General features: G+C 41.0%; 1 protein-coding gene across 1 annotated transcript in view; it reads right to left on the reverse strand.

Annotated features, from left to right (window-relative positions):
- Window positions 1-16,640, reverse strand: part of LOC109415536 (protein similar) — a 268,510-nt gene that overhangs the window by 22,234 nt on the left and 229,636 nt on the right. The window contains exons 8-10 of the mRNA XM_062846159.1: window positions 9,700-10,289; window positions 4,137-4,821; window positions 2,294-2,751 (exon numbers count right to left, since the gene is read on the reverse strand). Of these exons, the coding sequence (XP_062702143.1) occupies window positions 2,294-2,751; window positions 4,137-4,821; window positions 9,700-10,289 (1,733 nt within the window). The remainder of the gene's footprint in view (window positions 1-2,293; window positions 2,752-4,136; window positions 4,822-9,699; window positions 10,290-16,640) is intronic.

Consider the following 16,640-nt stretch of genomic DNA (forward strand, 5'->3'; position numbering starts at 1 on the left):
TCAAGCTTTGAATTTAAAAAGTCAACTGTGTGTATTGTTCTCCGAACCATTTTAAACAGTGAAACGAGGTAGGGAAATTGTGTATTTTCGGCAGTTTTATCTTCGTCATGGGGGGTTTTTTGAAAGCTGTTGAACTCAGAGTTGGCATCAAGTCCTTCCCAACCAAGCTGAATTATATGACCAAGTTTCAGGAAATTTGGTCGACAAAAACCCCTCATGACGAAGAGAACAAACCTGCCGATAATACCCATCGTCACCCTAGTAATATTTGGTTCCATAACAGTTGAAATGCTATTATTTCCAAAAAAAAAAATAGATATTCATATTCATTGTTTATTTTTTGATCCCCCACGAGTTTGGGAAATCTGGATTTGACTCATTTGCAATGACGCTCTGTACTTGTGAGCTTCTAATATTAGTTAACAGATAGCCCTAACATCATAAGGCAATAATTATTCAATGAAGGAGAAAAAATGTATAATTCGGTCATTCCAAAAGTCAATATTTCGTTCGAAACTTTTGTTCGATATGCTACCCTTTTTCTTCTTTTTCTTTTTCTTCTTGGTACACAACCCCAATACAAAACCTGCTTCCTAGCTTAGTAGTGTACTATGAGCACTTCAACGAAGGAAGTAACGAAAATATCCATTACGAAAAGCTCTTGGACCGACCGGGAATCGAACCCGTTACCCTCAGCATGGTCTTGCTGAATACCGATGCGTCCTATATCCTGCCTTGTTTGTGACTCTCCACTGCTTTAAAAGAAAGCCTATGCTTGAAATGTTGATCCTGTTGTCGAAACTGGATCTGAATTGAAAGTTGATTTGAAAGTTCTGGTTTTGAAAATTCCCAAGGTAGAATCAGAACCAGAAAGCTTAGATTCAGTATTAATCGGATCTCACGTAGCAAGTATATTTTAAATAACGAGCTCAATACAAACGGCAACATTTCATTTTTATAAATTCCTAGCAAAACTAAAATAAATAGTCGCGTAATTTTGAATGCATAGTATAAAAATTGCAAAAATAGTAAAAAACGTAGACAAGAACACATTTCTTCGATAGCGTTTACTGGTTGAAGGAAAACATTCAATTCCATGAGAAGTAAGGAATTATGGAACAATTTTATTTTTTCTAATCTATTTATTAATGTATATGAAATCCCACTTAACGCATCCTGCTCCGCTTCGTTCAAACAACAAATCGAACAGTATCTGAGCGATCGCATTCCCGCCATCTTCTTTCCCCACTTCAAACCATCCCTTCTTTTATCATATATCATCTTTGTACAATTATTACAATTGCTTCGCTACAGCTCAACTCTTTTGTTAATATTCCTTTTAGTTTTTTTGTAACCTTAGTTTGCTTTGTACCTTTGGGGGCTCAACGAACCAACGCAACCAACGGAACACGTTTCGCTGGCCGGTCGTTTCGTTTTTTTGTTTGTATTTTTTGTGATCTTATGACGATTTCATGTCTTTGTACAAAATTTGCATGTTTGTTCAAGTGTTTGTTTCTGTCGCTACAGAAGAGGAAAATGAACGGAAACGAACCGCGAAACATAACACAAGAGAGATACACGCACACAAATCAGGGAACGAACAGAAAGAAATGATACGAACGATGGAGGTTTGTTTTTCGTCAACATTTTGTTTTATTTCAAAAAGTATAAAGTGTGATGGCTGAGTTTTGAGGGTACTCCCGATTTTCGTTTCACTTATACGACTTAAAAACACATGTACGAGGAGAGAATTTTTCCGTTTTGGGGATCGAGGGAACAAAATAAAAGGTTCGATTTTCTTCTAAAACTAAGAAAAAACGTAACAGAGTACACTTATGCACTATTTAAATAATTTGCTTACTTCTGATGATTTGTAACTTCATTCTTTTGCTTCTCTTTATAATCGCTTTTTGTATTAACAATAGGTGATGATGATGACTGATTTTCAACGAGAGTTATTAATCCATATGTATATGACTAAAATTATAACAACTATCACAGTAATGGTTTTGTCTCTTTACACCTAAGTTAGACAAGATTTCTCATTTTCTGTTTTCGTTTGTTTGCTTGCTACTGTCTACTCTGAGGTCTCTCATTTACGAACGAGATGAAGCTTCGCGGGAACTAGAAAGTTACGACGCAGGACGGCCAGACTAGCGTTAGCGTTAGCGCTGCTTTTGGTGGCGCTGCTATCCTTCGCGAACTGGACGGCAGAGCCACCGCAGATGTTGCCACCGGGCTAGGCTTTGGCCGCCTTGCTAGGGCGGGGAAAGCAGGTATAACCAGCACTTACGTCGCATCCGCTGACGAGGAGGTTCATGAGAACCGAGTTGGATGCTTGTTCCTGCAGACCGTTGACCTTGCCGGTGGACCATCGATGTTGTTCCGATTGGTCCAGCAACGACTTAGACTTGGCTTTGGCCTTGGCCGGAACAGGGGACGGCGCCATGAGTTGCTGTAGCAACTGAGGCGAAGACGTGGGAGATTGCTGTTGGTTTACGGTGATGTTGGTGGGATTCAGTTTAACGCGTTTGCTGCTTCCATCGGTACTTTCTCCGAGGGTGCGCTTGTGAGAAACGACACCGGTGGAATTATTGTTGGCGGTAGTATTTTTCTTGGGGACAATCGACGCGATTACGTTCAACTTCTGTCCGGGGGTTGTTGTCACAGTAGTGGTTCCATTTGTGGCTGTGTTTGTAACTCCATTCAGCTGTAGCAGATCGTTCATGGACCAGGTCTCGATCGTGTTACCTACAAGTGAGTCAAGGGAAAATATTAGTAAACAGTGATTTATTTTCGGTCGTTCACCTAGTGTGGAGTGTGGAGGTGGAAAATGTGGAACTCGACGATCATTGGAAGCTCTGAAGTGGATCTTTCAGCGAAAGATCATTTCAAGTGGGTGACTGAAAATACCGTCGGCAGAAACCAGTTATGGCCAGGAGATTATTTGGCGATAACTGTCAGAACGTTGCGGCTCCTGTTGGAAGAAATTGGACATTCCGGGTTATTTTTAACCTTTCGAATGAAACCAAATGAAACCAAGAGCCATGAAATAGAGCACCAAGACCAACGGAACTGTATAGGCCTGACGGCTTGAGACGTTTGTTGTTTTTATTGGCCGCAGTGTCTTCTACGGGAAGGAAAATAAAAATATGATCTTTTATCGGACGGTTGAGAAGGCAAAAGCCATTTCCATTTAATCCATCCGACGAGAACGTGCTGTTACGCGTGGGAGTCCGTCTCGACGACTTGGTTGCAGTGGGGAGCCAATCTATTGCGTGATTTCCTCGACGCAGGATGGGGCGACCGATTTCGAATGTCATGACAACGTTGGAAAAGTTTTAATCAATTGTCCGAGCGAATGATTAATCGATGTGCGAGCGAGCGTGTTTATTGGGTAATTTTGGCTAATTTATTGCGGGCATTGTTGATATTCTTCTTGCAATCTTCTCGCTCGGAAATAGCAGAGTTTTGTTTAGGTTTGGCAAAGAGCTACTCTGCGACGTATGACATAAAGCTAAAAAGTTAAAAAGCACTTCGTTGTTGGAAACTACTCTACTGTGTTAAGTTATAGTTTATCCCTTATATTGTAATCCTTGCATCTTAAAAAAAGAAAGAAAAAGGATTCTGCAAACATGCTAGAATCAATCTATGTATACGGTTGATGATAACAAGAAGAATACTTTAGGATGTGAATATATTATTTTTTTGAAATTTAGTGGATCAACACTTAATCAGCGTAAATCAAAAATCAGCGAGCATATTATTGGCGATCAAAATGTGAGGTGAGGTAACGTAAGATTTTCTACTTTGAAAACATAAATATCATATTGCTGGTCAATACTTTGCATGAAAGTTTCCAGAATCTGAAATAATTGCACTTTTTTCCATTTTTTTTTTCTTTAGTAATTCAGACTAGGGAGCATAAATTACTGTTAAATCGTCAACAGCCAAATTTTTTGCTTATATTTTTAACTTGTTACCCTTGAAATCGCAGAGTTTACCAAGACCAAATTCCACATTTTCAATTTCTCCTTCCAACCAACTATCCAGCACTTCCGCAATACCGTCTAGCACTTGGTAATATTTGCCTACCAAGTTCAGGACAAATGCAATCATGTCCATCACAAACTTACTGTTCTTGTTGAAGTTCGGTGTAATCACAACCATCGGATGCACCAAATTCGACGAATCGATCAGCTTAATCCTTTTGTCGGCTTCCGCTTGCGCTGCTGCTGCTATCACCTGATGTTGTGGCTGTTGCTGATGATGAACCAAAATGTGCCTGTTGCCGTTTTGTAGTTGCTGTTGTTGCTGCGGTAGTTGAATGTTGATTACATTGCCGCCGCAGAGCAGTGCCGCCAAGCTGGAATCGATGGTTTTGTTGCCGATATTGCAGTTGTTTTCGTTATTGTTGTTGGTGCCACCGTTCAAGTCCGAGATCCTTGCGGTGACCGTGACCGATTGTGGAGTTTTGATGGGTGAAACCGAAGTGGTGGTGGTATTTGTTTGTGGCGACAGCTGTTGCTGTAGGGGTTGTTGGGTGGGTGTGTATTCTTCCTTGATTAAATATTTGCCGGCAGCGGCTGCCATGGCGGCCGCGGTCGCGCTGTCCACAGGCGCAGCCGGAGCACCCCACATCAGATCGTCGGAAGTGAGCAGCGGAAGGTCGTCCACTTCGCTCATCGATATGTAGGGGGCGCGCATCGACATAGTCAAATCGTCGTCATCCATATTGAGGGTCATAAATGCAAGCTCATCCTCAGGACAGCCCGATCCATTCGGGCTACAAAGTGACGGTATGCTGCTTCCTTCGGGGCTCTACGTATGAGACGAAGAAGAAAAGGATAATGATTAATGAACTTATAATCATGAATTATTATTGACAAGGAATTAAATAGTCAACGAGATGTGCGGAATGGCTGGGGGAGAAACGAACGAATGAAGTCGCCAACACGTGCCACTATCAAGATTGGTCCGCCCCAGGCGACTACGAGAAAGTGAAAGTTTTTCCTCAAGCTCGCGTGGAGCTAACCTTGGCATTTCCTTTTTTGCTCCGGTCGTTTCCCTCAGCCGCATATCCTATTTTATGTGAGCAGAATTTTCAATCCCGCTTCTTGGTGGCTCGTTCGTTTTCATCAAAGCGTAGGCGTGTAGCAAGGGAGGGATTTTGTACTATGTTTGCTGAACATTCTATAAAACATGATATGGTTACGTCATTGTACCTTCTCCTAGCCCTTCGACTGGCTTTATTGCCGTCATTTCTGATGAGTTTTCACTTTTACCGAGTTTTCTTTTCCTTATCGTGTTCACACCGATAGGGTGGGACCTACTCTACTGCTTCATAAAAATAGCTTTTTCCCACACGACAGTCTCAACGGGGACACGAGTTCTGAGGTGAACATTAACGTGCAATCAAGCTAGAAGCAATTTACACTGCTTTCTTGGAATAAGAGGATTGTAATAGATTTTCCTGGTAAAGAGCCTCCAAAACTTGTCATAAAAGATCTATAATGGTTATTACCATGAAAAATAATGAATAATCTACATAACAATCCAAGTGTTGAACCAAAGAATATTTAATGAAAGGCAGGCCTATCCCTTAGTTAAGTCAGAATCCAGTTTGAACCAATTTCCGCATGCCGTTGATTGAAATGTTTTGTTTGCATTGTGGAGCTGCGCCACGACCACAGACAATTAACACCTCCTTCAATTCGTGCCAACTGGCGCACAAACACCGATATCACACAAAGAGAGGTGAGAAGTTGCCCACTAAATGGAAAGCTCCTGTCGGCACGCGGCCTCGGTGGTCGGTGCAAGGTGGGTAGGTTGACTTGGCATGTAGCTTCGTCGGTGATAAGAAATGTCCCCAAGCTTATTGGACTCACCGACTAGCTGCCTGGCTGACTGACTGACTGCCCCAAGGTAGTATGGATCTTTTTCTCGTTTAGCGAGCTAATGCAAACTGGGGCTCTAGAAAGGTAGATGATTAGAGTTTGTTTTTACAGTCGGTTGACACGAGATGGCGACACGTGACGTTTGGGCGTACTGCTGGCGGATACCTTTTTGTCCTAGAACCAGATTCTGCGTCGTTGATCATGCGAGCTGTGTGTTGGCGATAATAGTTTTAAGATGTAATATGTAGAACCGAATTGGAATGCGCAACAGCATATGTTTACACTACAAAAATCTTCAGTTTCACCTAATCCAAAATAAAAATTCGTTTTACAAAAAAGCATGGATGTTCCAACATCTAGAAATAGTAAATGTGATAAAATATTCTAGGTGGAGTCCAAAACTTCAGGAATAATAAAGAAACTTTTTTATAATGTGGAGTTGGTTAAATGCATATTTCTTGCAAAGTGTCATGCTTTTCAAATAAATACCCCTCTTATAAGTTGAACAAAACATAAAACCAAAAAATACAACTGAATACTATTGCTTCGCGGGAGGATTACTCCTTATCATGAACGCAGACTTTCATGACAATAAACTTAACCCAAACGTCTTGCCAAAACAAAAAATTGCGCAATCACCATCGCAACCTGTATCAACAAACCAAAAATAACTGTTTATTGCAAATCGCGTCAACTGATAGCAAATTAATGACATTTCGATAACAATATCACAACAATTGCCTGTCTGCGATAAGAAGACGTCGGCGAAGTTGAAACATGTACATACATCGGCTGAAAAGCGTTGTGTGCATCAGTCAATAAACTCTCGTTAATGAAATTTCAAGCAACCACCAATCCTCTCTGAGCACCTATGTGCAATGCAGGTGTTACTACACATTTGGTCTATTTCTGCCACACAGTAGATTAATGTCACAAAAAAATAGATCTTGACGATTGTTAGCTTGGGTTTTATTTACATGCAACGGAACCTGTTGATAAGGAATAATCCAAGTGATATCGAAAAGCCGGCGCATGTATCAATAATTCACCTGAATTACATTTATTTAATTATAAATATGAATAAATTATCGACCGAATTTCCAAACTGCAGGCTCTAGAGACCAACCGACCATGCTTCGAAATTTCCTTCGTTATGTCTCCATCAATTTTAATTGTCGTGGCCATAAAAATTAGAGCTAATTATCTCTATGGACGGTCAAGAGGTCCGACCGAACGGTGCGGTGCGGCGATTTAGTGATATGTGCATATCTCACACATGACGGACAACCGGTCAACCAGAATAAACAACATCCGATTTACATCGCACATGGGCACAAGCAACCAAATACTGATCTGCGCACTAGAGTTATCATTAGCTGGATGTGTGATATACTTTAATGCGGTTCTTACGCGATCATTGAAAGGTTAACAATCCCGCTGGGGATCGTAAACGTGTCGATCAAGATTCAATCTTGGTATTGAACAAATTGTTTTTTTTTAATAAACCTGTAATAAACTGCAAATTTTGTTTGCTGGTATTCAGCAAATTTTGCTGATTTTTTTGTGCTGATTTCATTCAGCAATACGAATTTACTGAGTAGGGTATTGGTTCCCTTCTTAAGCATGTGGCTCCCATTTTCATCCTACGAAAACCAAAGGATTGAAGCGCTGTTTGTTTTGTTTCTTATTTTTGTATTTTTTGTAAGAAGTGAGCACCCATGAAAACAAAAAGAACGGAATCCGGTGCCGTAATCGCTTGTTTTCGAATAGGATGAATATGGGAGCGTGAGATTAATGATGGAACACATACCCTATCAGCAATTATTTATCAACTTGCTGAACCATCCAGCAATTTTGACAGTTGATCAGCAACGTTGTGCTGATACTCAGCAAAAAATTTGCTGAAATTCAACAATTTATTTTGCTATTTTTTTTTGTGCTGAAAGCATTTCAACCAGAATAAACAACATCCGATTTACATCGCACATGGGCACAAGCAACCAAATACTGATCTGCGCACTAGAGTTATCATTAGCTGGATGTGTGATATACTTTTATGCCGTTCTTACACGATCATTGAAAGGTCGACAATCGCGCTGGGGATCGTAAACGTGTCGATCAAGATTCAATCAATTGGTATTGAATAAAAATGTTGATTTTTTTTTTAATAAACCCGTAATAGCGATTCCAAATATGTTGTTCATTTTTTGTTCTGATAACAAACCAAATTTGGCTTATTTTTTGCGAGCTGAATGCATTCTACAGAATTACTGGCTTTTAGCATAATTTGGTAAAACCTCTACCAATTTTGGCAGATAATCAACAACTTTGCGCTGAAGTTAAGGCATATTGCATTGAAGCTTGTTAGCAAAATCTTTTCTGGGATGAGATAGACGACGATTAGGACATGTAGCTCTAATCTATTTTCAGCTAAAAAGGACCCATAAATGAACAATCTTTGCAGACCTACGCCAAGGCTTTTGTTTAAAAACCTTACTTTTGTATGGATAATATTTTGGTCGCAGTGGAAATGTACCCAACAAGAAAAAAAATGGATAATATTTCATTCCAACACTACCAGCCATTAAAATTCCAAGTAATTCAGATGAATTACTTGTAATTCTACGGGAAAGTAGTTTTCAACGTAGTAGAATATAGAAGCTTTTGTGGAAGGTGGCTCCACAGACAAACAGACGTAATTGCGGGGCTGACACCCACAACAATTTTCCTTAACATCCATTGCCCAGTTCTGTGATTTCTGAGTTCTGATTTCTGTGATTTGTAATAACACCAACAAAAGGCGCCAGCGTGAAACTTCAAACGCAAAGAAAAACAATTTTCGCGTTTCTGGTTGTGGAAGTCACATTTGGAAATTTTCAAATGATCGTTTAAAACGTAGCAGTAGACCTTTTTCTTATGCTTTCAGTGAGGTTTTCGCCATTAAAAAAATGGCTCAGGAAACAAAACTCTGGCTAACAGCTGCCTCGGGAATCGAATCCGCTCGCTAAATGCTTGGTGACGCTAGCCATTCAGCCACAAATCCACACAACGGTGAAGCTAATAAAAACATCCACAAGAAAGGCACGTTTGCCCGGTAGCTAGATCGATCAAGTTTTGTTTTTAGTCACATCCTAGCTAATAAGAGCAAGGGGCGTTCGGTGAGATGATTAGCGAGTTTTTTTTGACGTCGCGCTACCGTTGCAAGCCGTTACTGTTTATAGTGTGGTTGATTATGTAAATTGGTGCAAGGTACTACTGACTGAGCTGGCTGAATATCAGTCGCAAGAAGAGGCAGGTCGAAAGGCCTTGGGGGTGCTAATCACTTTAACATCACGCCGGCTAGAGAAGGAGCCTCTTACAGGTACATTCCCCCAAGGCAGGCACAGCAACCACCATTGGTTTTGCTAGCCTTAGGAACTGAGTGTACAAGCGATGATTCGGATAATTAATCATCAAGTTTTGTGCCGAGCCGACAACCAGTGTTGACTGTTGAATGGTCTCATCATTCACATTTCGGTATGGTACGGGTATTTGGTATGGGAGGCTGCAAATCAACAGGTTGATTCATCGTGTTTATGGTTGTAGTAACAACTGAAGGAAAATTTTATCAATGAATCCAAGGTGAGAAACAAAAACGAGTTTAAAGGATTCCGTAATTAGGTGGCGAAGCGTAGGCGACTTTGAACTATTACAATATATTTGAGGTAGATTCATATTGAGATCCAAAAGAATACTAAGTAAAATATCACAGATCCGCATTCGCACATCTCGTTAGCTAACAAATTTTTACTTTCACACTTACCTTCGACAGTTCAGGGGACAGTAAATGCTGCGGTGAGTGGCTGATTTCGGTGATTTCGTCGCGGTAGTTGATGAACGGATCGTTACTCGCTGCGGAACCGATTGTGGTTTGGCCACCCCCTGCGGAACCGTTCTGAGACCCTATCGACGAGCCCGCCGATCCAATACCCGATGTTACCGACGACAGGGAGGACAAGTTCGACACTGAGCTTGACGCAGACGTTGAGGTCGCTGCCGATGCCGACACTGAGGATGACAGGGACGATGATGCGGATGAGTGGCTACTGTTGCTGTTGGGGCTGTGGTGGAGGTGCTGGGACATGGCGGCGCTTGTGAGGGAACCGACGGCTGCGACGGTCGAATCGTTAAGGGCAATTGGGGACGCAACCGATATGCTGGAGCTGGAACGGAGCTGGTGGTCAGTACTGTCCAGGGAGCTGAGGTCATCCTGGAGCAGGGATGTGTAGTTGTCGGGAATCATGAAATCGTCGAACACATCGTTGAAGAACTGACCAGTTTCTTCCAGCGGTATACACGCGTCGCCTGCTGTCGGAGCCAGATGGGTTAGATCGTCCGGTTCATCTTTTAGCACTGCAATGTAGTAAGAGAAGGAAAAAAAGAAGAAATGTTAATTCACATTTACGAGTGGAAAATTTATAGCACCAAACCGTGAATGACAGCAATCGGTAAATATCTCGTACGCTTCTCCAGCTCTATTTTTGGACTGGAAGCTCACAACCAGTAGCAGTGGGTATCTTAATTGAGCTGCAGCTGGCTGCCAGAGGATGAGCAAAATATTTTGAACTGTTTCTCGGCTTCGTTTCGTTTTATCGCTTCGATAGTAGCTGACCCAGGGAGGGAAATTAGGGTCCGCTGTTAATAATGGGTCCACATTTCGGACACAACAACGCGTTCATAATGGAACTTCTACTATACAAAAACTCAGACGAACTTCCTTGTGAAATGATTATATCCTTAATGGAATAGGAAGGGAAAGAAAGCGCAACTTATGTTGTGAAAGGGAGGGAAAAACACGAGAGTCGGCCCGGCAGTCGGGATGCAATCTTGCTCCTGCGTTGTGTGCCTACCCTATGGAGCTGACTGGTTGGCATGGCACTAGCTACCACGTCGAGGGTAGATATCACGTGACGATGGAAAAGAAGCTTAGCCAGTGTTCGTGGCGGGGTATGTCTTGCCCCATAGATGGGCAACGGGGATAGGGAAGTGAGAAATTTTCTACGACTTTTCTTCTTCAGGGACGACGATGAAGCAGACTGACACGGCAGAGGGCGGGGAAGTGATTTGTTGAAGGATTTCTAGTTGGGTTGTGGGTGGCTGGGGAAAAGCATAAAAGTCAGCTTTAATCCCATGGTGAAGTAATTCGTATTCAAGTCCAGGGAATGACTTGATGAAGTGAGAAGTGGAAATTTAGAGATTATTTTTTGGTGGTCTAAATTTGTTCGATGAAAGACGTGGTGGAATAGTTACGAAGTTTTGTAGATTGAGAAAGGTTCAGACTGAATTGCACCATGCAATATTTACAGACAAAGTTTTGATGTAGTTTTAATTTTGCTTAAAAGAGAATTTATTCAAGCTAACAGAATGTTTTTTTTTAAAGGAAATTTGTGCGTTTTTGACCATTTCATCAAACTATGTGAAAAAAAAACAATCAAACGCAATTTGCGAAACAGCTATTAGGTATATCGTCTTTCAAAACTAGTTCCATAAAATACCTGCATTACAGTTGTAAAGTTCTAAAACTGTTAATGACTGTACTTGTGGAACAGAACGATCAAACTTATTATTTATTTTAGAGTTCTTCCAGCTTCAAAACTGCTACAATTTATAGTTGGTGGGTTGGTCCATAACGAGACGTCACCTCTTCGTCAGTTAAAAGTACCCAACAACTTGCCCATCAGTGTCGATGAAGAATGGAAAATCGATGAACTACTTTTCGCCGCAAAAGACAACTCAACTACCCCAACCCCCGCGTACATACGGACGGTTGTATGAGAGATACCCAACAAGGGCTCCCCTGAACGAGGACATTTTTCCTCATCCGAGTAAGACGAATGGTGACTTGTGTACTGAATTTTACCATTCCGTCCGGAGTACTGTGTCATGTGGTGGCAAGTTTCGCAGAAATGTACTTCCAACCGCTCGCGCTGGCTGCCCACCACCACCACATCCAATCCGACCCAGAACGGTTCCGAAAGGTGTGATGCGACGGTTTGAGGCGAACGATGATAAGGTGGCTGCCATATTTTTGGCATAAAACGACCAACGAGCAGCAGAGTAGCAGCTTGTTAGCGAACTCGAGCGAAGGCACATCGTCGGTGATTGAGTGCGATATGATGAGCTTTTGTAATGAGTGACTCTTCATTGGCTGTTATGTTCCCTGAATTGCTCGAATAAATGTAGGTACCTAGCTCGAGTAGTTTCAAAGCTTAAAGTTAAGGTAAGAAGCCTGTAAGTAGCATTTATTGGAAAATTTCATAGGTTTTGAAGTTTTGCTTCATTGAAAGCCAAAACTCGTGCCCATTCTAAAGTTTTATTCATGTTCTAAGCAATTTTGCAGACTAGCTACCAACTGCTATAAACCAGCAACATAACTACAAACTTCCACCCACCCATGCAGATAGCAATTACCACATGTATGAGCATCACGGTTCTTATTTAGAGAGACATCAGCGGAAAACCTCGCTTACCGTTTAGATTTTCTCTGTCATGTTGTAAGTTGTCGGTAAAGATTGCCTCGAGTCTTCGCCGGAATTAAACCAACACACCTTGCGTTGCGGTTCTCGGTTGGTTGTGGAATGTCGATACACCGGATATTTGAATATTCAAATTTCTTCCGGTTCGGGTAAGGCAAAAATGCCATTACAGGACCATTAAATAGAAATTCTCTCTTCCGTTTCTAGCCGGCAACTTCTGTGTACGTTATCTTAATCTTAATGGCATGCTCGTAAGTTGGACCTGTTGGCAACTTTTTTTTTATTAGAATTGAATGTTGATGCTGAGAAGCGGTTCATGTACCTTTTAGGATACGGATAAATGTATGTTGCACAGCTTTTATGAGCTAATGACTCACAACGGATTTAGAATATACTAAGAAGTAAATCTCAATAAATGCTTGAGAAATTGTGGGTTATTTCTGAATTCAAATTTCAATGTAAAATAGAAAATAATTTTATTAGAAAGTATACAATGTAAACTGCTAAAGTCTTTGTACGAAGCGATACGCGGATATTCAACAAGATCTTGCTGAGGGTTACGAGTTCGATTCCCGGTTGGTACAGGAACTTTGCGTAATGAACATATTCTTAAACATATAGTTTCCTGAATATCTCAATTCTTCGATCATTCTTGATAAGAATATTTATTATTAAACAGCAATTCGGTACGTTTGCTATTTTTATAACCGGACCAAGATGAAACGGGTGGGGTAGGATTAAGCACCGATTACACATGATGTTATCTAATCATAATAAACAGTTTGAATGTCATAACACATAGTTTTTGGATAACTTTTGATATTTAAAGAATAAATTTTCAAATTTTATTAAGGGGATTCACTAAACAGAATCAAAAACTGCGTAAGTCATGATAATCTGATTATTTGAAATGTTTCATGACATTGCGAATGAAATAAACAAAGACTGCTTTGGCGATCGTCACGTTTTATCAGTTTAATATTTAATCAGCGGTTTACGCTGTTAAGCTGTTTCTTTTTCAAAACTTTTTGCAATCTTCAGTATAAAAGAACAGCAACGATCAATCTTTGCAGACTTATGCAAAACAGTACAGCTGCAGTGGCTTTGGTTCAAGAGCCTTACTCGCGTGTCATACCTCGAGCATGTGTACTTGTCAATAACGCAATTGTCGCTACACTCGTCTCTGAACTCACTACCAGATATGTACATATAACTGTTAGTAATCTTAACAGGAAATACGTCTATTGCTCGCTTTGTTTACTGCGTGATGAATCATCCCATACGGATGATTTGAAACAAGTAATTGCATATTGCTCTTCAAAAGACCTTCCCATTGGCATTGTTGGCAGCGGTGCTAATGCTCATAATATTATTTGGGGCAGCTCAGACATCAACATGAAGCTAAAATTTATGTTACTTCGCAAACTTTGCGTTTCAGGAATTTCCGACCAAACAACTGGGATCTCTTTACTGATTTGGTTGCGGCCAAGTTGCATAGATCCAATGACACTCCAAGTGATTTTGATGATGCCTATACTGCCGTTCTACGCATAGTTGTCCCATGTTATATGGGATTCCGTGCGTAGGACGGCAGTATAACGTCCCTCTACAATGTTTTCCAAATGCCGAATTAACTTTCTCTGACTAGGAAGTTATAAAACGCTTATTCAGTACCCTTTCTCCCTGATGAGTGGATATTACATCTTTGGATGAGCCTGATGCTTCTTTCGTAGTTTCTTAGATAGTTATTATTCTCTAGCTGCGGTTCGGAGTATTATAACTAGAATGCATTCAGTGCCGTAAATAGCTTTCCTCCTTCCAAATCTCCTGGAGCAGATGGGATATATCCTATTTTGCTTCAGAAGTGATTTGATTATTTCAAGCGTGTTTAAACTACTTTTTTTGCAGTTTTGCCACAGAGTAAGTTCCCAAATCTTGGCGGGATATTACTGTAAAGTTTATTCCGAAAGTGTATCGTGCGTTGCACGAAGAAGCAAAGAGCATGAAGTTTGACCTGTTTTCTTCTGAAATGCTTATAACGCATAGTCGATCCGTGATGTTAATTTGTACAACATGCCTCTTCATGTGAACCAACATGCCTACCAATCTGGCAAGTCCACTGTTACTTTTTACTGAAAGTTGCTTCGAGAAAGCATTCACTCAAAAGCAATCTTGCTTGTGTGTTTTCTTAGATACCGAAGGTGATTTTAAAAACGTACCTTTCGATGCCATATTGCAGGCCGCATGGAGTTATGGTAGGGTAAGTGTACCAATTATGGCACTTCCTAAGGAAAGCTATTTATACAAAAATAACGAAAAGACCAACGAATGTCATCAAGAAGTTAAAAGACAGCTTAGTATCCATAGGATATTGGTTCCCTTATTAAGCATGTGGCTCCATTTTCATCCTACGAAAAACAAAGGATTGAAACGCTGTTTGTTTTGTTTCTTATTTTTGTATTTTTTGTAAGAAGTGAGCACCCATGAAAACAAAAAGAACGGAATCAATCGGTGCCGTAATCGCTTGTTTTCGAATAGGATGAAAAAGGGAGCGTGAGATTACTGATGGAACACATACCCTACTTAACAGGAAAAATATAAAAACGGAGCCAAAACTACATTTAGTATTGATTACAGCGTGTGCCAATGATAGGAACCCTGTACCAGTTATGGTTACATTTTTTAACTTCGGTTCCTTTTCGCACTATTTGCATGCATTCTTTATGGGGTTAGCCATAACTGGTACACTATGGCGAAAAAGGGTACAAGGAAGTCTAAATTTTAAGGAAAATTATTTATTTCTACCATGATTTGAGGAAAATGTGGAGTTTAAATGAGTGCGACTATCTTTTGTGAACGTGATCTGTTGTTCACAAATTTTTTCTTGTTGATTTACATCGTTAAAGGGTAAAATTAACTATGGCGAATAATTGGTACTATAGCCATAATTGGTACACTAACCCTATATCTCCAATGAATTCCAATTGCATTTACCAAATGTTCCAAAACCTACATCTCTTCTCGACATTGCGTCAAGCAGCGATTAGGAAATTGAGCGTTTGTTGGATGCCCTCAAGGGGGAGTCTTGTAACCATTTTTGTGGAATGTCATAGCAGATACTCTATTGAGACACCTGAATAATACCGGTATTCCTACTTGTGGTTTTGCCGATGACTACCTAACTATGTCAGTTGAGATGCTAGTACACAGAGTCGAATATTTTACCAAAAACAAACAAATGCTCAATCATCTGGTTGGACACGATTGAATTTTCATTAGTGTCAAACAAACGTTCATTCCTTGTCAAATATGTGCATCACCACCTTCTTCGACCTAATCCAAAGCGCTCTTTCACTTTTTTTCTAGCACTCGTTCAATTAGTAATTGAACACAATCATTGTTGTTCCTGTTTCACATGTTGCAAATCCTCTCAAATTTGCCAATCCTATCCCACTAAAAAGGAGCTTTCCTATGGAATTATTGCCCTCACTGATCCCCGGTAAAACCATACTAGGCGAAATCCCAAAGGTGCTGACGACGATAATGATAATAACAATGCTCGAAGTCGCTCCGAGTGGTGATGAAACCTCTTCCTCAAGTTCCCTCCTTTCACGACTATTCCTTCTACAGCAGAAGACGACAAACGAACGAACGAACAAACAAACAATCACAAACTGACCACAGGGAGTTTCGCTTTTTATTGGGCAATCATCTTCTCGCACCCGCTACCACCCTTGGTGGCGGCATCATTCCCCGATTGGCGAAGAGCGACACACGAAGCGGCTCGGGAAGCGGGATCTTCAATTGGATAAAAATGTCATTACGTTCAACCAGCCCAGCCGCCGGTGGTCGTCGTCGCCAGTCGGTCGTCATTTCAACTAGGTCCATAAACTTCTTCTAGTTCAGTCCTACCAAACGACTGACACCGAGCTTTTTCTTCCAATCCAACTCGAACGACTGGAAGATGAAAGATGAAATAAACCGGGAAGATACTGAATCCCCGCCAAGCTGATGAAAGCCAACCGACACCCTTGATTTGGGAACCCCAACCCGGGAACCGAGAGGCGATGATGAGCACGAGTCAGTGTAGTGTACAGTGTATGGCTTTGCGTGCGAGAAATTCCTAACCGTACGGAAGTGCGATAAGATTTCCACCCCGCAATAAAGATTGCCAACGCGGGGTCTCTTCGGGAAACTGGAGCGGGAGTGCGACCTCTCCTGGGGGAGT

The sequence above is a fragment of the Aedes albopictus genome, chromosome 1 (assembly GCF_035046485.1).
Source record: "Aedes albopictus strain Foshan chromosome 1, AalbF5, whole genome shotgun sequence".
NCBI classification, from domain to species: domain Eukaryota; kingdom Metazoa; phylum Arthropoda; class Insecta; order Diptera; family Culicidae; genus Aedes; species Aedes albopictus.